General features: G+C 47.3%; 1 protein-coding gene across 4 annotated transcripts in view; it reads left to right on the plus strand.

Moving 5' to 3' along the window:
* Window positions 1-23532, plus strand: part of SLTM (SAFB like transcription modulator) — a 138797-nt gene extending 115265 nt beyond the window's left edge. For all 4 annotated transcript variants that reach the window (XM_075345724.1, XM_075345722.1, XM_075345725.1 and 1 more), the window contains 6 exons: window positions 3276-3400; window positions 11443-11604; window positions 11693-12001; window positions 21665-21800; window positions 22354-22502; window positions 22639-23532. In XM_075345724.1, the coding sequence (XP_075201839.1) occupies window positions 3276-3400; window positions 11443-11604; window positions 11693-12001; window positions 21665-21800; window positions 22354-22502; window positions 22639-22744 (987 nt within the window). In that variant the 3' untranslated portion in view covers window positions 22745-23532. The remainder of the gene's footprint in view (window positions 1-3275; window positions 3401-11442; window positions 11605-11692; window positions 12002-21664; window positions 21801-22353; window positions 22503-22638) is intronic.
* Window positions 23533-25023: the final 1491 nt, after the last annotated feature.

The raw sequence follows: 25023 nt of genomic DNA on the forward strand, positions 1-25023 counted from the left end.
CAACAAAGTCCCGGCATTCATGGCACGGTCTTAGGATCACAGAGCTTTGGCGGCGGACGCATTAGTTCAGGATTGGTCGCAGTTTCGACTGCCTTATGTATTTCCTCCTCTGGCACTGCTGCCCAGAGTGTTACGCAAGATCAGGTCCGACTGCCGCCGCGCCATCCTCGTCGCTCCAGACTGGCCGAGTAGGTCGTGGTACCCAGATCTGTGGCACCTCACGGTGGGTCAACCGTGGGCACTCCCAGACCGTCCAGACTTGCTGTCTCAAGGGCCATTTTTCCATCTGAATTCTGCGGCCCTCAACCTGACTGTGTGGCCATTGAGTCCTGGCTCCTAGCGTCCTCAGGGTTATCTCAAGATGTCATTGCCACCATGAGACAGGCCAGGAAACCAACGTCCGCCAAGATCTATCACAGGGCTTGGAGGATCTTCTTATCCTGGTGCGCTGATCGGGGTTTTACCCCCTGGCCGTTTGCCTTACCCACTTTTCTTTCTTTCCTTCAATCCGGAATGGACAAGGGTTTGTCTCTCGGCTCTCTCAAGGGACAAGTATCGGCGCTTTCCGTGTTTTTGCAAAAGCGTCTAGCCAGGCTTCCGCAGGTCCGCACGTTCCTGCAGGGAGTTTGCCACATAGTCCCACCTTACAAGCGTCCGCTGGAACCCTGGGATCTTAACAGGGTGCTAACGGCTCTTCAGAAACCACCTTTCGAGCCGATGCGAGATGTCTCACGCCTTTCGCAGAAGGTGGCCTTCCTAGTGGCAGTCACATCACTTCGGAGAGTGTCTGAGCTAGCAGCGCTGTCATGCAAAGCCCCCTTCCTGGTGTTTCACCAGGATAAGGTGGTTCTGCGTCCGGTCCCGGAATTTCTCCCTAAGGTGGTATCCCCTTTTCATCTCAATCAGGATATCTCCTTACCTTCTTTTTGCCCTCATCCAGTTCACCAATGTGAAAAGGATTTGCACTTGTTAGATCTGGTGAGAGAACTCCGGCTCTACATTTCTCGCACGGCGCCCCTGCGCCGTTCGGATGCGCTCTTTGTCCTTGTCGCTGGCCAGCGTAAGGGGTCGCAGGCTTCCAAGTCAACCTTGGCTCGGTGGATCAAGGAACCGATTCTTGAAGCCTACCGTTCTTCTGGGCTTCCGATTCCTTCAGGGCTGAAAGCCCATTCTACCAGAGCCGTAGGTGCATCCTGGGCATTGCGGCACCAGGCTACGGCTCAGCAGGTGTGTCAGGCGGCTACCTGGTCGAGTCTGCACACTTTCACGAAACACTATCAGGTGCATGCCTATGCTTCGGCAGATGCCAGCCTAGGTAAGCGAGTCCTTCAGGCGGCGGTTGCCCACCTGTAAGAGGGGGCCGTTTTCAGCTCTTTTTGTCGAGGTATTCTTTTACCCACCCAGGGACTGCTTTTGGACGTCCCAATTGTCTGGGTCTCCCAATGGAGTGACAAAGAAGGGAATTTTGTTTACTTACCGTAAATTCCTTTTCTTCTAGCTCCTATTGGGAGACCCAGCACCCGCCCCTGTTCCCTTCGGGCTGTTGTTCTTTTGTGTACACATGTTGTTCATGTTGAATTGTTCTTTTGGTTCATGGTTTCAGTTCTCCGAACATCCTTCGGATTGAATTTACCTTAGACCAATTTATAAGTTTCCTCCTTCCTGCTTTGGCACCAAAACTGATGGGCCCGTGATGCACGGGAGGGGGTGTATAGGCAGAGGGGAGGGGTTACACTTTTTAAAGTGTAATACTTTGTGTGGCCTCCGGAGGCAGAAGCTATACACCCAATTGTCTGGGTCTCCCAATAGGAGCTAGAAGAAAAGGAATTTACGGTAAGTAAACAAAATTCCCTTCTTTTTGGGGTTTTTTTTTTAAATTTAAATTTTTTTTTTTTAGGGAATAACAGACTAAGCTGGTTAGGCAGGAAATTGTCACACAGGGCTGGAGGGCATAAGGGACCTAACAGATTGCCTTTTAAGTGTTGAATAACTATTTGGGTAGTAGGATAGAGAAGATATCAGAGTAGGGAAGTTGTCCGGTTTCAGAGGTGAGAGCTGACTTGAATTTAAAATTTGCTTGCATTTGATGCATGCATTTTATTATTGTCGCTGTGGCGTCTTGCCACAGCTTTTTGTGAGATTGGTATGCTTTTTTTGTCTATTGATTCTTCATTCTGCTATTCATGAGTGATGGTCAGTATCTGATGGAAGTGTGGCAGAGTACATAACTGTCTATGCGGAATGATGGTGGGAGTGGGGAGTTTATAAGGTTAGATGGGAACAGAGGCAGGTAAAGATGAAAATCTACAGTATCTCAGTGGCAGTGGAGGAAGCAAGTGATTAGTCTGAGTTACTGAATAGTGGATGTCAATGGAGATGTGGATATTAACAATAGTGACAGTGCGAATGTTGGCAGAGAGAAAATGTAAGAGCCAAAGCATGAAGTGGTCAATAAAGGTGATGGCAGTCGTTTAGAAACACTTTTTTGGCAATTGTACACTATCACATATCTTTCAACCATTAACCAAAAAAGAATATCTGGAGCCAAGAATCCAGCATGGCATAATCTTTTAAAAACCTATAATTTGATATGAAGAATATAAAGTCAGAAGGCTCAAGCCTAAGTCTGCATGGGCCTGCAGCTCATAGAAAGTTGAACAAAATGAAACGTTAACGAAAATAGATACCTTGGCACAGTCAAATGACAAAGGTTCAAACGCGTGTAGGGGTGTTGATCCTTCTGACCTTTTCCCTTTAACAGTTATTTTGTTGGTACCAAATTTGAAAATGTACGAATTTAGTCTGTGTTCATTAAAAAATAAAAAGGCCTCATTCACCCATCAGTTTTTCACACATGAGTGATATCCATAAAAAGCACGGCTAGTACTCGTACATGAGATACCTATGGTAGTCTGGGGCTCCTCGCATGTCGTTTTTTTTATTTTATTTTTTTGAACAGTGGTCCATGTAAAATCAGAGACTTGTCCGATATTCATCCAGGGTCGGATCAATATTGCTAATGCAACTGTATGGGTCAGTGGAAAACTTCTGACCGCATTCAGGTGCCATCAGTTTATGGTCTTTCTACTGACTGGTAGGAGCAGCTGGAGAAATTCCAATGATAAGAAAAAAAAGACACTAACCAAACACTGATGATGATCTGATGAAAATCACTGAAACACTGCTTGTTTTTCTCATATTTCAAAAAGACTGTCTGAATGAGGTCTTATATGTAGCTTTGAGAGTTCACACACCTCACTAAATCCTCTCCCTAGGAGCGGCGCAAAGAAGGTGAACGCATTGCACGAGAGCGAGAGGAGCTGCGCCGTCAGCAAGAACAGCTTCGTTTTGAGCAAGAGAAAAGAAATTCTTTAAAGCGTCCACGTGATGTTGATCATAGGTATTAAAGCAAGTTTTAAGATGATGTAGCCAGTTCTTTGTGGTATAATTGGGGAAGAGCTGTGGTAAGCTAGCATTTTAAATACATTTGCATTACTCTGCAATAGTTTAGACAAGTGTGGCGGAAGAGTGCTGTAAAGTAACAATGTTTATAAATGTAAAACAATAGAAGTGTTGTTAGTTTTGGTTTTCTTTTTTCCGTTAAAATGCAAAGTGAAATCATGAGAGATCGAAATCAAATCAGTATTGTGTGTGATTATCTTGTGTTTAAAAATTGAATCCATTCACTAGTTACACTAGAAGTCAGGGATTTTGTAGGATAAGGCTATGTGCCCACGCTGCGGATTTTGCCGCGGATTTCCCGAAAATCTGCAGCAGCGGCACTTCCAAGCCATTTCAATGGCATTTTGGAAATGCTGTGTCCATGCTGCGGATTTTTCCTCTGCGGATTTGCCGCGGATTTTGATCCGGAAAAATCTGCAGCATGTCAATTGTTTGGTGCGGATTTTTGGTTTTGAATGGGGAAAAAAAAAAAAAAAAAAAATCCGCGGCAAATCCGCGGGTGCGGATTTGCCGCGAAAGTCGCGGATTTTCAGGCAGAAAAATCCGCAGGTACATTCTACCGTGGACACATAGCCTAAGAGAAAGAAAGGTATAATTTTTACTAACTTGTGGCAGTGATTTTCATATGTAGGTTGAAATTTGGTAATTATTAAACAGTTGTGTAGGAGGTTTAAAGGGAGAACGCCCCCCCCCCCCCCTCCAAAATGGCAATTAAGGGGCCTTCACATTTATGTGGTCACCTATCCCTATTTAAATCATACTAAGCAAGTATCGCTTAACATATTTAATTAAAAATCAACTTGTTATACAAATAAAAGCACTTTAGTGTGCCCATGGCGTGGTCTGTCTTGGTGCACATTCATGCTCCCTATTTGTGTAATAAGCCGTGCCAATGGTGCACCAAAGTGCCCTCGTTGCGTATCAAATTTGATTGTTAATCTATACTTGCCTAGTATGATTATAATTAACTTTTATAGTGGCTAGATGCTCTGTATAAATGTTTGGGCAGTTTAAAGGGACTCTTTTGGCATATAATGACTGTTCAAACCAAGTACAGGAGCATCATGACGTGGCCAAGCATTTTAAATACACCTTCCCACCTGCTTATTTTCCATCTCCTCCCTTTTCTGGCACTATGAAGCCATAGCCAGCCATCAGAGGAAAGGGTGGAGATTAATGAGAACTAGCATTTGGGAACGTGTGTTTACATGCTTGACAATGTAATGATGCACCATGCTACTGTACTTGGTTTGAACAGTCATTCTGTGCGGACAGTCCCTTTTTAATTACTGTTTTGATGCTTACAGACTCCCTTAAAATGAAGCATGTGACCTCCAAACTCTGCAACAAAAGTAATGTGAATTGTGAAATGCCATTTCTTTGTCGCTCCATTGGGAGACCCAGACAATCGGGTGTATAGCTTCTGCCTCCGGAGGCCACACAAAGTATTACACTTTAAAAAGTGTAACCCCTCCCCTCTGCCTATACACCCTCCCGTGGACCACGGGCTCCTCAGTTTTATGCTTTGTGTGGAAGGAGGCACACATCCACTCATGCATTCTCATTTTAGTTAAGACTCTGCTAGCCGTACAGCGGTGGCATCCGCTAACTCTGTGGCAGTCCGCAGGGCCATGTGGCTGCGCGAATGGAAGGCAGACTCGGCTTCCAAGAGGTTCTTAACCGGTTTGCCGTTTTCTGGCGACTGCTTGTTTGGCGAACGATTGGATGAGATTATTAAGGAATCCAAGGGAAAGGACTCCTCCTTACCCCAGTCCAAACCGAAGAGACCTCAGCAACGGAAAATACAATCGAGGTTTCGGTCCTTTCGTCCCTCCGCCAAGCCTCAATCCTCTTCGTCCAGCAGGCCAGAGAAAGGCCAGAGGAACTCCTATGTGTGGCGGGCGAAGTCACGCCCCCAAAAACCCGCCGGAGGCAATGCCTCCAAGGCGGCCTCTTCATGACTCTCGGCATCCCCGAACCGCATCCTCGGTCGGTGGCAGGCTCTCCCGCTTTTGCGACGCCTTGTGGCCACATGTTCAAGACCGATGGGTGAGAGACATTCTGTCTCACGGTTACAGGATAGAGTTCAGCTCTCGTCCCCCGACTCGTTTCTTCAGAACCTCTCCGCCCCCCCGAGCGAGCCGATGCACTTTTTCAGGCGGTGAACGCTCTGAAGACAGAAGGAGTTGTGATCCCTGTTCCCCCCCCAGGAACATGGTCGCGGCTTTTACTCCAACTTGTTTGTGGTGCCAAAGAAGGACGGCTCGTTCCGTCCCGTTCTGGACCTCAAACTGCTCAACAGACATGTGAGCACCAGACGGTTTCGGATGGAATCTCTCCGCTCGGTCATCGCTTCGATGTCACAAGGAGACTTCCTAGCATCGATCGACATCAAGGATGCTTATCTCCATGTGCCGATCGCATCCGAACATCAACGCTTTTTGCGTTTCGCCATCGGGGACGAACACCTTCAGTTCGTGGCATTGCCTTTCGGCCTGGCGACAGCCCCACGGGTGTTCACCAAGGTCATGGCATCTGTTGTGGCGGTCCTACACTCTCAGGGCCACTCGGTGATTCCCTACTTAGACGATCTTCTGGTCAGGGCACCCTCTCAGATGGTGTGTCAAAACAGTCTTTCCGTCGCTCTGGCGACTCTCCAGCAGTTCGGGTGGATCATCAACTTCCCAAAATCCAAGTTGACACCGACCCAATCACTGACGTACCTTGGGATGGAGTTTCATACTCAGTCAGCGGTAGTCATGCTACCGCTGGACAAACAGCTTTCGCTGCAGGCAGGGGTGCAATCTCTTCTTCGGGGTCAGTCACACCCCTTCAGGCGCCTCATGCACTTCCTGGGGAAGATGGTGGCAGCGATGGAGGCAGTGCCCTTCGCGCAATTCCATCTGCGGCCACTCCAGTGGGACATTCTCCGCAAATGGGACAGGAGGTCGACTTCCCTCGACAGGAACGTCTCTTTCCCTTGCAACCAAGACGTCTCTTCAGTGGTGGCTCCTTCCCAACTCTCTGTCGCAGGGAAAATCCTTCCTACCCCCAACCTGGGCTGTGGTCACCACGGACGCGAGCCTATCAGGGTGGGGGGCGGTTTTTCTCCACCACAGGCCTCAGGGAACCTGGACTCCGATAGTCATCCCTTCAGATCAATATTCTGGAGATAAGGGCAGTGTATCTAGCCCTATTGGCCTTTCATCGGTGGCTGGAGGGCAGGCAGATCCGGATCCAGTCGGACAACGCCACTGACGTCGCATACATCAACCACCAAGGCGGCACTCGCAGTCGTCAAGCCTTCCAGGAAGTCCGACGGATTCTGCAGTGGGTGGAAGCCACAGCTTCCACCATCTCCGCAGTTCACATCCCGGGCGTAGAAAACTGGGAAGCAGATTTTCTCAGTCGTCAGGGCATGGACGCGGGGGAATGGTCTCTTCACCCAGACGTGTTTCGAGAGATCTGTCGCCGCTGGGGAACGCCGGACGTCGATCTCATGGCGTCACGGCACAACAACAAAGTCCCGGCATTCATGGCCCGGTCTCAAGATCACAGAGCTCTGGCGGCGGACGCATTAGTTCAGGATTGGTCGCAGTTTCGACTGCCTTATGTATTTCCTCCTCTGGCGATGCTGCCCAGAGTGCTGCGCAAAATCAGGTCCGACTGTCGTTGCGCCATTCTCGTCGCCCCAGATTGGCCGAGGCGGTCATGGTACCCGGATCTGTGGCATCTCACGGTGGGTCAACCGTGGGCGCTCCCAGACCGCCCAGACTTGCTGTCACAAGGGCCGTTTTTCCATCTGAATTCTGTGGCCCTCAACCTGACTGTGTGGCCATTGAGTCCTGGCTCCTAGCGTCCTCAGGGTTATCTCAGGATGTCATTGCCACCATGAGACAGGCCAGGAAACCAACGTCCGCCAAGATCTATCACAGGTCTTGGAGGATCTTCTTATCCTGGTGCTCTGATAAGGGTTTTACTCCCTGGCCTTTTGCCTTACCCACTTTTCTTTCTTTCCTTCAATCCGGAATGGACAAGGGATTGTCTCTCGGCTCTCTCAAGGGACAAGTATCGGCGCTATCCGTATTTTTTCAAAAGCGTCTAGCCAGGCTTCCGCAGGTCCGCACGTTCCTGCAGGGAGTTTGCCACATAGTCCCACCTTACAAGCGTCCGCTGGAACCCTGGGACCTTAACAGGGTGCTAACGGCTCTTCAGAAACCACCTTTCGAGCCGCTGCGGGATGTCTCTTTATCACGTCTTTCGCAGAAGGTGGCATTTCTAGTGGCAGTTACATCGCTCCGTAGAGTGTCTGAGCTGGCAGCGCTGTCATGCAAAGCCCCCTTCCTGGTTTTTCACCAGGATAAGGTGGTTCTGCGTCCTGTTCCGGAATTTCTCCCTAAGGTGGTATCTCCTTTTCAGTTCAATCAGGATATCTCCTTACCCTCATTTTGCCCTAATCCAATTCACCAATGTGAAAAGGATTTGCACTCCTTAGAATCTAGTGAGAGCACACCGACACTACGTGTCTCGCACGGCGCCCCTGCGTCGTTCAGATGCGCTCTTTGTCCTTGTCGCTGGCCAGCGTAAGGGTTCGCAGGCTTCCAAGTCAACCTTGGCTCGGTGGATCAAGGAACCGATTCTTGAAGCCTACCGTTCTTCTGGGCTTCCGCTTCCTTTGGGGCTGAAAGCCCATTCTACCAGAGCCGTGGGTGCGTCCTGGGCATTGCGGCACCGGGCTACGGCTCAGCAGGTGTCAGGCAGCTACGTGGTCTAGTCTGCACACTTTCACGAAACACTATCAAGTGCATACCTATGCTTCGGCAGACGCCAGTCTAGGTAGGCGAGTCCTTCAGGCGGCGGTTGCCCACCTGTAAGAGGGGGCCGTTTTTCGGCTCTTTTTATTGAGGTATTCTTTTACCCACCCAGGGACTGCTTTTGGACGTCCCAATTGTCTGGGTCTCCCAATGGAGCGACAAAGAAGGGAATTTTGTTTACTTACCGTAAATTCCTTTTCTTCTAGCTCCTATTGGGAGACCCAGCACCCGCCCCTCTTCCCTTCGGGCTGTTTGTTCTTTTGTGTACACATGTTGTTCATGTTGAATTGTTCTTTTGGTTCATGGTTTTCAGTTCTCCGAACATCCTTCGGATTGAATTTACCTTAGACCAATTTATAAGTTTCCTCCTTCCTGCTTTGGCACCAAAACTGAGGAGCCCGTGATGCACGGGAGGGTGTATAGGCAGAGGGGAGGGGTTACACTTTTTAAAGTGTAATACTTTGTGTGGCCTCCGGAGGCAGAAGCTATACACCCGATTGTCTGGGTCTCCCAATAGGAGCTAGAAGAAAAGGAATTTACGGTAAGTAAACAAAATTCCCTTCTTTGTCACCTGTCATATACCATGGTAGACTGAGCACAGTAACAAGACAAAGTAGTTACTGTATCAGCAATGTCTCTCCCAGGAAAGATTTCAATGCAGACTAGGGTTTCAAGACTGTTGTTTTTTTTTTAACCCCTTCAGCAACCGGGGCACTTTCCGTTTTTGTTTTTTGCTCCCCTTCTTCCGAGAGCCGTAACTTTTTTTTTTTATTATTTTTCCGTCAATATTACCATATGAGGGCTTGTTTTTTGCGGAACAAGTTGTACTTTTAAATGAAACCATCAGTTTTACCATATGGTGTACTGGAAAACAGCAAAAAAAATCCAAATGCGGAAAAATTGCAAAAAAAGTGTGATGGCACAATAGTTTTTGGGATGTTTTATTCACGGTGTTCACTATATGGTAAAACTGATGTGTGGGTATGATGCCTGAGGTCGGTGCGAGTTTGTAGAAACCAAACATGTATAAGTTTACTTGTATCTAAGGGGTTAATAAAAATTCACAAGTTTGTCCAATAAAAGTGGCGCACGTTTTGCGCCATTTTCGGTAACACGTAGCGTTCTTATTTTTTGCGTCTCGAACTGACGTTTCTAATGGTACCATTTTTGCACAGATGCTACATTTTGATCGCCTGTTATTGCATTTTGCGTAAAACTTGCGGCGACCAAAAAACTTAATTTTGGCGTTTGGAATTTTTTTGCCACTACGCCGTTTACCAATCAGATTAATTGATTTTATATTTTTATAGATCGGGCATTTCTGAACGCGGCGATACTAAATGTGTATTTTTTTTTATTTTTTGACCCTTTCATTTTCAATGGGGGGAAAGGTGGGTGATTTGAACTTTTAGTTTTTGTTTTTTTTTTTATTTTACTAGTCCCCCTAGGGGGCTATAGCGATCAGCAATCCGATCGCTATTATCTATCTGCTGATCACAGCTATACAGCTGTAAACAGCAGATGCAGTCACTTTCTTTTTCCCTCTGCTCCGTGCCGAGGGAAAACGAAAGTGAAACATCATAGCTGCAGGCGTCATCACATGACCCTGTGCTACGATGGCAACCACCGATAGTCACGTGATCACGCACGTGACTTCCGGTGGGGGCGGCGGTAAGTAAAAACATGGCCGCGCGCATTTAGATCTTGCTACCAGATTTTAACAGCAAGATTTAAGGGGTTAATGGCCGCGGGTGTAAGCGATTCCACCCGCGGCTAGCAGGCACACATGTCAGCTGTTGAAAACAGCTGATATGTGTGCCGACCGCCGCCACCTGCCCACGGCAGGGGGCAGGGCTTAACGGGACACGCTCCATGACGGATATATCCGTCCATGGTTGTGAAGGGGTTAAAGAAGCCCCAAGAAATGGACACCTGAAAGAAACATGCTTCACATTCTATGATGTCTAGCACTGCTATCAGCTTAGAATGACAGCGACCAGTGAGACCCAGCTACAGTTTGGAGAAGCCTGGTTAAAGGTGTTTTTCATGGAATAAATGCGGCCAATGAGTATACCTCCGACATGGAAGCAATGCCATACAATTCAATCATTCGCAAGCCATAGGATCTAGGGTGAAGAAAAATGGCAGCAGGTTCTCTGGATTGAGGCGACAAAATGTGAATTGCAGTAACTGAAGGCAGCTTGCCGCAAGGCTGGAGAGCTGTACGATAATGCATGTCTGCAGGCAATAATGAAGCATGGTAGAGGTTCCTTGCAAGTTCCATGTTGCATTTCACCAAATGGAACTGAAGATTTGATCAGAATTAAGTCTTCAATGCTGAGAAATACAAGCATACCTAATTCATCATGGGATCTCATCTGGGAAGCATCTGATTGGCTATTTTTTTGGGGGTGATGTTTCTCCTGCCGAATAAGTTTGACCCAATGTCATTTAAGCACAATCTTCAGCATGAAGCAGGTTAAGGAGTCCTAGCAATAATGTGGCCCCTACAGAGCCCTGATTTTAAGTGTGAGTGTACATGAAGACAGAAGGATTTGCACAAGCTTGCATCCCCTGAAGATCTGTGGATAGTTTTTAAAGATGTTTGGAATAACCTCCAAGCTGATTTCCTTAACTGCTTTCAAAACCGCATCAACTCTTCTAGGTTCACTTGCACACACAGGGTGGTTACACCAAATTTTGATTTCATTTTTGTTCATTCTTTGCATTTTCTTTGGAAAAAAAATAAATTAACACTTATATAATAGCATTCATACTCTGCAGCACTTTATTTCCTTCACCTGCTTTAAAACGTTTACACAATATAGAATACATAACACTGGAAGTAAAAAAACAAATCTTGAATAGATGTGTTGAAATACATGGATGTGTAAGATTCTGCATGATTTGCCGGGATCTCTTATTGGAGGTTTTGGATGTAATTTTACAACACAAATCAGTGCAATGAAAAAACACCAAAAAATGAATGGAGTGAAACCTTTTGGTACAAATAGTTTTCTTAACAAAACACTACAGAGCAAAAATGAAAAATTATATTACTATTATATTTATAAACATTAACAGATATGTTTTCAGAGGGTGGGTGAAGGAGAGAAAATTCCTTTCCCCTCGTTTTCTTGTACTCTTATTTATTTTCCTCACATAGGAGAGAGAACTTCTGGGGTGAGAACAAGAAAATGGCTATGGATACAGATTCCCGCTTTAGTCAAGGGTCTGATTACAATCGACAGCAGCCTCGCTTCAATGACTTTGATCTTCGAGAACGTGGTCGGTTTTCAGAGGGTTCTTCTGCATCAACTTTTGAAAGGTAAACATGCAGATAATTTTATTTTATATTTTTTTTGCCTTTGAACAATGTTTTATATGATTACCATGTTACATATTCTGTTCTGTAGACGTGACCGTTTTTCAGACCAAGGGGATGGAAAAAAGAACTTTACCAAGAATTTTAATGATACGAGAAGAAGTGACCCAACACAAGTGCGAAATGAGCCACGGGACACAGACCGGAGAGATCGCGATGAACGAAGGCCTGTAGGTATTGACAGACCAGGTGCAAACAGACCTGAGGTTCAAGGTCCTGATAGACGACTCACTAATCCTGATATGCAGCATGGGCATCATCAAAGAGAGGCTCCAGGAAAACCATCACGGTCCACTAACTGGAAAGAAGGAGGAATGGGAGCCGATAAACGAGATGCAAGGTACTTTAAATATCTTGAAAATGATAAACTTAAAGTTTACATATTAACATCGACCATTTCCGTAGGGTAGTATGATAAAGTTTTGTTTCTATTCAGCTGCCACTCGAATGTAGTTGCTGCCAGTGCAGGTACTTGTATTGTCATATGTACGTCGGTAGCGGGTGTTATGGAGTGGGCTCAATGTGCCTGACCCATACATGGTAAGTATTCTAACAGCCATGGGTGGAGTGGAGCCTGTGACTGTTAACCTGTTAGGTGCCACTGTCACATTTGGGGATTGTCATTTTACACTCTCATCGGTGCAATCACGAGGCACAGATTGGTTGCTATTTGGGTTCTATTGAAGACCACCTTGCCGATCATTAAAAAGCTCCTTGAAAACCCTGCCTGTAGCTGGACTTCTGCTATATGATACTGTGGCAATGCTGTATATAGTGCAAAATATCCCCTAAGGGGACTAATAAATATAAAAAAGTGTAAAAGTTTTAGGAAGGAAAAAAGTTGAGCCCCATTAAAATAAAATTTATTAAAACCTTAAAATGCACACATTTTAGTATCTGTGTGTCCAGAAATTTTCACCTGATCAGTAAACACCATGTAAAACACCAAATCTGTGTGGGGTGGGAGGATCTGCTTGCTGCAATACCACAAAAAGCAGTGTAAGAATTGATCAGAATTGCATATCTAGCCCAAAATGCTATCAGTCTTGGCCAACGAAAAAGAAGCCCTCACACAGCTCAATCGACTGAAAAATTAAAGCATAACGGTCAGGTCACCTATGCCCTCCAATCCAGCAGTATTCATACCTGGTCCCTGCCTAACCAGCCTTGTAGAACGCTATTCACTGTTTGTTTTTTTAAAAAAAAAACAAAACTTACAAACTGCATCTTTCCTATGCTAATTAGGGCTTTAACTAGTTATAGGGTTGATTTTCCTTAAACTAGTCAGCGCTGTGCCATCACGCCTGTGTGGGTCTGATAACGTGATTTCCACGAGCCAGCATCACTACCAACTGCTCGATATGTCACACATGCGCACGGCTGAAATCTGCTGCGTTAGTGCGCCACTGAATCCAGGTGTATGCTTTCCAGCTTCATTAGGCGCACTGCTCATGACCAAACCTTCAGAAGATGTGCGTCTTAGGCTCAGTGCACCTAATTAAAGCTGGAAAGTGTACACCCTGCTTCTGAAGTGCACTGACACAGCTGAAATGAGCTGCTTGCATGCATGAGGTATCTGCGACGCTGGCTTGTGAAAGTAGTGTTCAGGTCACAGGGGCATAACACAGAAAGAGGGCTGCTTTGACAAGTCAAGGCCCTATTGGGCATAGGAACAGCGCACTTCATAAGTGTTTTTTTTTTGTTTGTTTTTTATATTTATTTAAACATTCATTTTAGTGATTTAGTATTATGCAGGGCTGATTAGGGAAGGAATATGGGTATACAGGTATGAATGCCACTGGGTTGAAAGGCATGGGCGACCTGACAGGTTCCCTTTAAGCATTACGGGTCTCAGAAAATGTCAATAGAATAAACTTTAATTTTATCTTTTTTTTTTAAATTGCTACAATAATTTAAAAAAGCAAAAAAAAACCCGGACAAGTTTTGTATTGGCCATAATCATGCTATTGAGAAGTCATATTTCAAAGTCCTTTTTTTCCACACAAAGTATGCCAAAAAAATCCCAAAAAACTGTTAATTGCGGTGGTGATGGATATAGATCTGGATCTGTCTATTTTATTTTTTTTTATTATTTTAGACTTGTGATTTACAGTTGTGCTTAAAAGTTTACACACCCCAGCAGATTCTTTTTTTTTTTTTTTTTCCTCGGCTTTTTTTTTCCGAGAATGTTAATAACAGAAAATCTTATTTTCTTTGTCGCTCCATTGGGAGACCCAGACAATTGGGTGTATAGCTTCTGCCTCCGGAGGCCACACAAAGTATTACACTTTAAAAAGTGTAACTTCTCCCCTCTGCCTATACACCCTCCCGTGGATCACGGGCTCCTCAGTTTTATGCTTTGTGTGGAAGGAGGCACACATCCACTCATGCATTCTCATATTAGTTATATCGGTTGGAAGAAAAGAGGGCCCCCACGGGGCCCCCGGCATGTTCCCTTCTCACCCCACTACGTCGGCGGTGTTGTTAAGGTTGAGGTACCCATTGCGGGTACAAAGGCCGGAGCCTCATGCCGTCTCCTTCACCATCCCTTAGCGGCTCTGGGAGAAGTGGGATCCTGAGCGGTCATCCATTTACTGGGACCGTGCTCCCTCCGCAGCCCCTGTGGGAATCTGCCGGACCGGAGTCTATTCAACCTCAGGGACCGGGCCCTGCAACTCTAAGGTACTCTGTGTCCCCATTGGGGACTGTGCAGGGAGCGCACCTTCTTCCCGGACGCTGCGGCAGCTGCTGAATTGAGAAGGCCGGCGGACTTCCGCGCCGACCGTGCCTGCTTGTCGGGCGCGGTCTCAAATTTAGTCCCCGGCTTCATCGCGGCCTAGTCGCAAAAATCCCGCCCCCGGGCCTGCCTGTCAGGGGTAAGGGCGGGACTGCCGACCTGACGTCGGATGTGAGGGCCGGAGCATCCTGTATGTTTCCTCCCCCCTCACTGATCACTGTGGGGACCCCAGATTCCCGCACTTTCCTGGCGCCGCCCACGGCTCCACTCCTCCCCTGAGAGCTCCGGCAGCCATTTTTTGGCATTCTGCCGGTGGAGGATTCTCAGTGAAGAGCTCTGCAGCTCCGGGGGACCTAAGGCAGGGAATCTGGAGGACACACACTCCGCTTTTTAGCGGTCGGTAAGCCACACCGGTCATCCGGTGCTGGTCCCCCTAGGGTGCCGGAATAGATACGTATTTATATATATATTTCTGTTCGGTCGGGCTGTATACCCCTTTTTTGCCCATATACCCTCAGTGATCATTCTCCTAGGAGACAACAGCATGTCGTCCACAAGGAGCAAATCTGTTAAGGCACAGGGTTTTTTTGCGGCCTGTACCTCTTGTGGGGCTATGTTACCTGCGGGTTCCACCTACCCTCACTGTGAGCAATGCTCGACCCCTGTTTCGCTTGCTCAGCCGGAGCCTCGGTCACTAGTGGGCCCCTTGGCTCATGTAGACCCCCCTGCTCCCCCTGTCCAGGCGGCAGGGACAGAGTTCGCCTCTTTTGCTGAGAAACTCTGAGTCACTTTCACAATCCATGGCTCAGTCTATGGACAAATGGTCTGCCAAGCTGCTAGAAGCTTTGCAGTCCAGGCCGGTCCTTACACAGGCCCCGGCCCCTGTTGGATCGTCGCCTCCAGGCCCCTCTCGGTCCGCGCCGCAGCGCGCTCCCAGGTTGGGCCCTAGGTCTCACGTGGAGGACTCCTGCCCGGACCACAGTCCTAGACAGGCTAAGCGGGCTCGCTGGGAATCTTCCCCCGACTTCTTCACGCTGCTCGGGTTCCCAGCTTGAGGACTCGCTGGAGGACGAGGCGGACGTCGCAGCTCAGGGCTCTGACCCTGACGTCGCCCTCAACATTGATACACCTGAAGGGGACGCCTTAGTGAATGATCTTATCTCGTCCATCAACCAGGTGTTGGATCTCTCTCCCCCGCCTCCTACTGTAGAGGAGTCGGCGTCTCAGCAGGAGAAACACCAGTTTCGGTTCCCTAAACGTACACGTAGTGCGTTTTTTGATCACTCTAACTTCAGAGATGCTGTCCAGAAGCCCAGAGCGGTTCCGGACAAGCGCTTTACTAACCGCCTCACTGACACGCGTTATCCCTTCCCCTCTGAAGTCGTTAAGGGTTGGGCTCAATGTCCCAAGGTGGATCCTCCAGTCTCTAGATTGGCGGCTAGATCTGTGGTATCGGTTGCAGATGGCTCATCGCTAAAGGATGCCACTGACAGGCAGATAGAGCTCCTGGTGAAGTCCATCTATGAAGCCACGGGCGCGTCTTTTGCCCCGGCCTTTGCAGCCGTGTGGGCACTCCAAGCTATCTCAGCTTGTCTGGCTGAGATTAATGCTGTCACACGTAATTCTGCTCCGCAAGTTGCGTCTTTGACTTCTCAAGCGTCAGCTTTTTCTTCCTACGCCATGAACGCAGTCCTAGACTCTGCTAGTTGTACAGCGGTGGCATCCGCTAACTCTGTGGCAGTCCGCAGGGCCATGTGGCGGCGCGAATGGAAGGCAGACTCTGCCTCCAAGAGGTTCTTAACCGGTTTGCCGTTTTTTTGGCGAACGATTAGATGAGATTATTAAGGAATCCAAGGGAAAGGACTCCTCCTTACCCCAGTCCAAACCTAAGAGACCGCAGCAACGGAAAATACAATCGAGGTTTCGGTCCTTTCGTCCCTCCGCCAAGCCCCAATCCTCTTCGTCCAGCAGGCCGGAGAAAGGCCAGAGGAACTCCTATGCGTGGCGGTCCAAGTCACGTCCCCAAAAGGCCGCAGGAGGCACTGCCTCCAAGGCGGCCTCCTCATGACTCTCGGCCTCCCCTGACCGCATCCTCGGTCGGTGGCAGGCTCTCCCGCTTTGGCGACGCCTGGTGGCCACATGTTCAAGACCGATGGGTGAGAGACATTCTGTCTCACGGTTACAGAATAGAGTTCAGCTCTCGTCCTCCGGCTCGTTTCTTCAGAACCTCTCCGCCCCCCCGCTCAGGCCGACGCACTTTTTCAGGCACTGGACGCTCTGAAGACAGAAGGAGTTGTGATCCCCGTTCCCCTTCAGGAACGTGATCGCGGCTTTTACTCCAACTTGTTCGTGGTGCCAAAAAAGGACGGATCATTCCGTCCCGTTCTGGACCTCAAACTACTCAACAGACATGTGAGAACCAGACGGTTTCGGATGGAATCTCTCCGCTCGGTCATCGCCTCGATGTCACAAGGAGACTTCCTAGCATCGATCGACATCAAGGATGCTTATCTCCACATGCCGATCGCACCCGAACATCAACGCTTCTTGCGTTTCGCCATCGGGGACGAACACCTTCAGTTCGTGGCATTGCCTTTCGGCCTGGCATCAGCCCCACAGGTTTTCACCAAAGTCATGGCATCCGTTGTGGCGGTCCTACACTCTCAAGGCCACTCGGTGATTCCCTACTTAGACTATCTCCTAGTCAGGGCACCTTCTCGGGTGGCGTGTCAACACAGCCTTACCGTCGCTCTGGCGACTCTCCAGCAGTTCGGGTGGATCATCAACTTCCCGAAATCCAAGTTGACACCGACCCAATCACTGACTTACCTCGGGATAGAGTTTCATACACAGTCAGCGGTAGTCAAGCTACCGCGGGACAAACAGCTTTCTCTGCAGGCAGGGGTGCAATCACTTCTTCGGGGTCAGTCACACCCCTTAAGGCGCCTCATGCACTTCCTGGGGAAGATGGTGGCAGCGATGGAGGCAGTGCCGTTCGCACAATTCCATCTGCGGCCACTCCAATGGGACATTCTCCGCAAATGGGACAGGAGGTCGGCTTCCCTCGACAGGAACGTCTCTTTCCCTTGCAACCAAGACGTCTCTTCAGTGGTGGCTCCTTCCCAATTCTCTATCGCAGGGAAAATCCTTCCTACCCCCAACCTGGGCTGTGGTCACCACGGACGCGAGCCTGTCAGGGTGGGGGGCGGTTTTTCTCCACCACAGGGCTCAGGGAACCTGGACTCCGATAGTCTTCCCTTCAGATCAATGTTCTAGAGATAAGGGCAGTGTATCTAGCCCTATTGGCTTTCCATCGGTGGCTGGAGGGCAGGCAGATCCGTATCCAGTCGGACAACGCCACTGCCGTCGCATACATCAACCACCAAGGTGGCACTCGCAGTCGTCAAGCCTTCCAGGAAGTCCGGCGGATTCTGCAGTGGGTGGAAGCCACAGCCTCCACCATCTCCGCAGTTCACATCCCGGGCGTAGAAAACTGGGAAGCAGATTTTCTCAGTCGTCAGGGCATGGATGCGGGGGAATGGTCTCTACACCCAGAAGTGTTTCGAGAGATCTGTCGCCGCTGGGGAACGCCGGACGTCGATCTCATGGCGTCACGGCACAACAACAAAGTCCCGGCATTCATGGCTCGGTCTCAGGATCACAGAGCTCTGGCGACGGACGCGTTAGTTCAGGATTGGTCGCAGTTTCTACTGCCTTATGTGTTTCCTCCTCTGGCGATGCTGCCCAGAGTGTTACACAAGATCAGGTCCGACTGCCGTCGCGCCATTCTCGTCGCTCCAGACTGGCCGAGGCGGTCGTGGTACCCGGATCTGTGGCATCTCACGGTGGGTCAATCGTGGGCGCTTCCAGACCGCCCAGACTTGCTGTCACAAGGCCCGTTTTTCCATCTGAATTCTGTGGCCCTCAACCTGACTGTGGCCATTGACTCCTGGCTCCTAGCGTCTTCAGGGTTATCTTAGGATGTCATTGCCACCATGAGACAGGCCAGGAAACCAACGTCCGCCAAGATCTATTACAGGTCTTGGCAAATCTTCTTATCCTGGTGCTCTGATAGCGGTTTTCCTCCATGGCCGTTTGCCTTACCCACTTTTCTTTCATTCCTTCAATCCGGAATGGACAAGGGTTTGTCACTTGGCTCTCTCAAGGGCCAAGTATCGGCGCTCTCCGTATTTTTTCAAAAGCGCCCAGCCAGGCTTCCGCAGGTCCGCACGTTCCTGCAGGGAGTTTGCCACATAGTCCCACCTTACAAGCGTCCGCTGGAACCCTGGGATCTTAACAGGGTGCTAACGGCTCTTCAGAAACCACCTTTCGAGCCGCTGCGGGATGTCTCTTTATCACGTCTTTCGCAGAAGGTGGCCTTTCTAGTGGCAGTTACATCACTCCGGAGAGTGTCTGAGCTTGCAGCGCTGTCATGCAAAGCCCCCTTCCTGGTGTTTGACCAGGATAAGGTGGTTCTGCGTCCTGTCCCGGAATTTCTCCCTAAGGTGGTATCTCCTTTTCATCTCAATCAGGATATCTCCTTGCCTTCATTTTGCCCTAATCCAATTCACCAATGTGAAAAGGATTTGCACTCCTTGGATCTGGTGAGAGCACTCCGACTCTACGTGTCTCGCACGGCGCCCCTGCGTCGTTCAGATGCGCTCTTTGTCCTTGTCGCTGGCCAGCGTAAGGGTTCGCAGGCTTCCAAGTCAACCTTGGCTCGGTGGATCATGGAACCGTTTCTCGAAGCCTACCGTTCTTCTGGGCTTCCGCTTCCTTCAGGGCTGAAAGCCCATTCTACCAGAGCCGTGGGTGCGTCCTGGGCATTGCGGCACCGGGCTACGGCTCAGCAGGTGTGTCAGGCAGCTACGTGGTCTAGTCTGCACACTTTCACGAAACACTATCAAGTGCATACCTATGCTTCGGTAGACGCCAGTCTAGGTAGGCGAGTCCTTCAGGCGGCGGTCGCCCACCTGTAAGAGGGGGCCGTTTCGGCTCTTTTTATTGAGGTATTCTTTTACCCACCCAGGGACTGCTCTTGGACGTCCCAATTGTCTGGGTCTCCCAATGGAGCGACAAAGAAGGGAATTTTGTTTACTTACCGTAAATTCCTTTTCTTCTAGCTCCTATTGGGAGACCCAGCACCCGCCCCTGTGCCCTTCGGGCTGGTTGTTCTTTTGTGTACACATGTTGTTCATGTTGAATTGTTCTTTTGGTTCATGGTTTTCAGTTCTCCGAACATCCTTCGGATTGAATTTACCCTAGACCAATTTATAAGTTTTCTCCTTCCTGCTTTTGCACCAAAACTGAGGAGCCCGTGATCCACGGGAGGGTGTATAGGCAGAGGGGAGGGGTTACACTTTTTAAAGTGTAATACTTTGTGTGGCCTCCGGAGGCAGAAGCTATACACCCAATTGTCTGGGTCTCCCAATAGGAGCTAGAAGAAAAGGAATTTACGGTAAGTAAACAAAATTCCTTTGTTTTCTATTCATGGTTAGTGGTTGGATGAAACAATTTATTGTCAAGCTACTGTGTTTTCTCTTTTTAACCCATAAGGACTATCAAAAGTTCACGTATCGTGGGGGTTTTAGCCTGATATCTTGCACAGATTTTGACATAAATGGGTTTGAATGGCTAATCAAGGTAACATCATCACCTGTGACCTGTTGCTTGCAATCAGTGTGTGTGCATAAAAGCGGAGTGAGTTTCTGGGATCCAGACACTCTTGTATCTTTCATCCAGCCACTGACCTGTCTGGATTGTGAGTCATGGGGAAAGCAAAAGAATTGTGAACGAATCTACTGGAAAAGCTAGTTGAACTGTATAAAACAGGAAATGGATACAAAACAGATATCCAAGTAATTATTCATGCCACAGCTGCCAGGAAAATTCTTCAGGATCCAAAGAGAAACCCACAAATATCAGTTAAAATACAGGACTCACTGAAAATGTTTCAAGATTCACAATATGGAGGCACTTAAAGAAACATGGGCTGCATGGTCGAGCCGCCAGAAGAAAGCCATTACTTCTCAAATGCCACAAAGTATCTAGTCTAGAATATGTAAAACCGTACACAGAAAAGCCTTCAAACTTCTGGAACAAGGTAATTTGGAGTGATTAGACCAAAATCAAAGTTTTTGGCCACAACCATAAACGTTACATTTGGAGAGGTGTCAGCAAGGCCTATGATGAATGGAACACCATTCTTACTGTGAAGCACGGAGGTGGATCGCAGATGATTTGGGGATGTGTGAGCTACAAAGGCACAGGAAATTAATGCAGCACGTTATCTGCAAATACTGGAGGCAAATTTGCACTCATCAGCCCGGAAACTGTGCATAGGGCATACTTGAACGGTCCAACATGACAATGATCCAAAACCCAACCCCAAGTCAACCGGTGATTGGCTACAGCAGAACAAAGTGAAGGTTCTGGAGTGGCCATCTCAGTCTCCTGACCTCAATATCATTGAGCCACTCTGGGGAGAACTGAAGTGTGCAGTTCATGCAAGAAAGCCCAGGAATTTACAGGAACTGGAGGCGCTTTGCCAAGAAGAATGGGCAGCTTTACCATCTGAGAAAATAAAGAGCCTCATCCACAACTACCACAAAGGACTTCAAGCTGTCATTGATGTTAAAGGGGGCAATACACGATATTAAGAACTAGGGTATGTGAACTTTTGATCAGGGTCATTTGGATGTTTTTGGTTGTCATGATTTTAAGAGAAAACAGTAGTTTGACAATTGCTTCACTCAACCACAAACCATGAGTGGAAATGAAGATTTTGTGTTATCATTCATATTTTCTGAAAAATGGAAAGAAAAGGGAAATCTGCTGAGGTATGTAAACGTTTGAGCACAACTACAATACAAGGTCCCTAGAGGGAATAATAAAAATTGTTCAGAATTATTACAAGTTTACAGTTCAAATCTCTCCCATTTTCTTAGTACATTAATATGAACAAAAAACTGTTTTGAGTCACCATATGCGTAAATGCCAAACTAATACATAACTTAAATAAGCTGAAATGACACCTCACCCCCCTGCCCCCTTAAAAAGAAAAGTAATGCTCATTATTTTGGTTTTTAAATAAAAAAAATTTGCATGAGTTGTGTGTTTTTTTTTTTGAGAATAAACTCTAAGCTGCAAATTTGATTACATCATAACCGTATTGACTTGAGGCACACAGATGTACTGTTCTTATCATGTGAACATTGTAATAATTTTAGGCATTAAATAATAATAATTTCCCTTTTCTTGGAACAGAACTGACAGACCTGGACGAGATGCACCTGTTCACGCCTCCAGGGGTGGTGGGCATAGCAATCGTGGTGGTAAATCTGGCTATACTGGCAGAGATGATCGTGGCATAATCGTTGGAGACCGTGGAAGCGGTGGGCAAGTAAGTATTACGTAACTTTGTTTTACCCATTACAGTTAATATTAAGTTGTTAATGATTAAAATTCACAAATCGGTCAACTGCAAGGAAGCCCTGTAAAATGCCTCCTGTTGGCTGGCCTCTAGCAGATTTTTTGAATGCTGGGTCCTCTTGCATGTCATTACACAACAATGACAGAGATGGATGAACTGGATAGAAGGATTGCCGACAGGTGGTGAGCATGGCTCCAGTCATTAGACAATGGCTGCTGGACCAGGGTGCTTATTCAATTTTTCTCTAGCATTTAATAAATTATCCCAATAAATATCCCATAGTACCATAGCAAAATAAGACTTTTGTACTTGCATCAACTTGGAAATATGATGTTGTCACATTGGAATACTGCGATAAATGAATGGCGAACTCCTATGAAAAGCTAAGCTGAAAGTCTTAGATGGAATTTAAAAAGAATTCTCTGTAAATGTGCCCTCATTCCTGTACACTTTCATTTTTAGCTTTTTTTTTCTAATAAGGTGGCTGAAGGAGAATTAGATAAAGTATTGTATCTTCTTATAGCACTTCAACGAAGGAAGACATATTGGTCCTGGACGTGACAATGCTGGACCAAGAAAAGAATGGCATGGTCCCAACCCACAGGGCAGTGGATATGATGCCAGAAGGATGCCAGATGGTCGAAGTGGAGACATGATGGCACCCCATTCAAGGTATGTTATTAGGGGAGCGGTGGAAGATATGATATGCCTATGTAGCTGTAGAGGCCTTGTGTTGTGAACAGCGATACATTTTGCTTATTCTATAAATATTGGTGTTTTTAATGTTTTTCCCTTTTGACCTTTTCAGTAATTCTGCGATCAACAGAGTTGTTCAGATGCCAGGAGCTATGCCTCGAGGAAGTGGTTCTGGATTCAAGGGCCCCTTTAAGGGGCCCCCTCCACGGAGATATTAAGACGTCTGTTACCCGTATTTAGAGATAACTTATTTGTTAAAACCTTCAATTCAACAGGGCTTTAATACAGTGAATTGTCTCGCTTTGTGTTTTAGTTTAAGAATTTTGTTCCATCACTGAGGATTTTATTGTTGGATTTAATTTGTTATAAGTGCGCAATCTGTAATTTCCTCCTTGTTTATGTAAAAATAATGCAAACGTCAAACAGGGAGATTTGTTCCTTCAGAAGGGGATGCAGACAAGAATGGCTGACAGTCTTCAGTTCCGATTTGTAATCATTCAGTTCCTATCCTATGTCAGAGCCTATAGTTTAGCTTAATAGGCATGACACACTGTATATAGCCATGTCTAAACAGTTGGTTCAGCTTCCTTGTGTAAATGGACTACTGATTGACAGTCTTGATTTATATGACCAAATGATTTGGAAACGAGAATAAAAGCATAAGTTGCCTTCCACCTATTTGTGGTGGATGTATTTAAACTTTTTTAATATTTAAGCAATATTCTAAAAGGAAGGCTTGAAGGTACAGCACCCTTTCTAATTGACTATTAGGATTTTTGTTTCCCTTTTCCAAATTGTAGTATACTTTTAGTTATGTTTTTTTATATACACTCTTTGGGATCTTTACCATCAGGCTCCAAGCATTGTATAGTATTTTGTATTTTTTTTTCCTGTTCTGTGGATACAGTGTTGTGTTTGTGAATTAGGCCACAGAAAGGTCTTCTCCCCTCCATGTCTTGTTAACTTTTAGGTGGCACAAATAAACTGGTTTGATTTTCTTGTTTTATATGGGTTTGTGTTGTGTGTTTTTTGTTTTTGTTTTTTTCTTCACCGATTTATAAATTTTCCTAACTTATAGCTCTTTGAATTCACCTGCTCTCAAGTATAGATTATTGTGGACATACAAGAGCATGAATTGGGCCAGCTGTATTTCACCTTCATTACAGGGTCATTCCTACCCCTTCTTGGCCCTGGATGTACTGGTTCATTTTATTTGGCGGGGACTTACTCATGTGATCACAGCCCGTAGCTTGGATCCTTCAAGCCATGGATGGTCCCTACGCCATCCCTGGTTGTTAAACCCCTAAATACCGTAATCTATATCGATTGCAGCATTAAGGGGGCTGGAAGAGGGTGTGTGTTCCCTCTCCCGTCCGATCGATACCCCTGCGACATAATCACAAGGACCCAATCGTTGCCATGTTGACTCAAGGTTGTCATGACTACCCCGGCTTACCAAGCTACAGAAAGCCTGAGATCGTGCCAGATCTGAGGCTTTTCAGTGAAGCACTAAAATATATTATGTATTGTAGATCAGTGCAATAACAACAGGAAAAATTTAAGTTGAGGGTGGGGAACTTTTTTTCTGCCGGGGCCATTTAGAAATTTGTACCAACCTTCAGGAGACGCACCAAATTATCAGCTTGAAAATTACCCAAATATGTTTTGTCAATTAGCTCACCCCTACACCCCTATTGTGGTGGCTGGAGCTGCTTCTCTTTGGTGTGGCTGTGATGTTTGGCGATATTGATCATGTTACTTCTCACAGCTGCTTTTCCAGGTTTGTCTCGGTCTGGAGCGTAGTCAACAGATTGGTAACTCATATACATCCCATAGGAGACACTGGATGCACATGCATCACAGGAATGTCTGGGGGCATATATAAATCACAGGGGTGGGCTGGGGGCATATATACATCACAGAAGGGGTTGGGGCTCTGACATCACTGGGGGGCACACAGTACTGCTGGGCACGACAGCACTGGTGGCGGCACTGACAGGACTGGGGGCACAGATGGCACCAAGGGTGAGTGGGACACCGCACTGGGAGGGGGCACATAGCACTCTTGGGCGTTCACAGTACTGGGCGGGGAGTGGTAAATGGCACCACGGGGGGCATCTGCAAAAGGAGGTCGGTAAACCTGATGCTTCCTCTTCTTCTGTGGGACGGGAGCGCAGCGCGTCTTACGCTTACCCCGACCACAAAGTATATCCTCAGCAGACTGGCACAGGCCAGCAGGCTGAGGACCTAATGGTATGTGCACCACACATGGTGATTTAAAGGGCCAGCAGCCGACAAGACCGCAGCAGTCGCTTATGTACTGCAGGAATGTACCGGGGGCGCATAAAGTCACGGGGGCTGCATACGGCCTGCGGGCCGGAGGTTCCCCACCCCTATGTTAAATAAAACATGAACATAAAGGCACATGTAAATAACGTAATTTTGTCTTGTAAAAAAAACAAGCCGCCATACAGCTCAGTCAGCGAAAAAATAAAAA

This window comes from Anomaloglossus baeobatrachus, chromosome 4 (genome assembly GCF_048569485.1).
Source record: "Anomaloglossus baeobatrachus isolate aAnoBae1 chromosome 4, aAnoBae1.hap1, whole genome shotgun sequence".
In the NCBI taxonomy this organism is placed as follows: Eukaryota; Metazoa; Chordata; class Amphibia; order Anura; family Aromobatidae; genus Anomaloglossus; species Anomaloglossus baeobatrachus.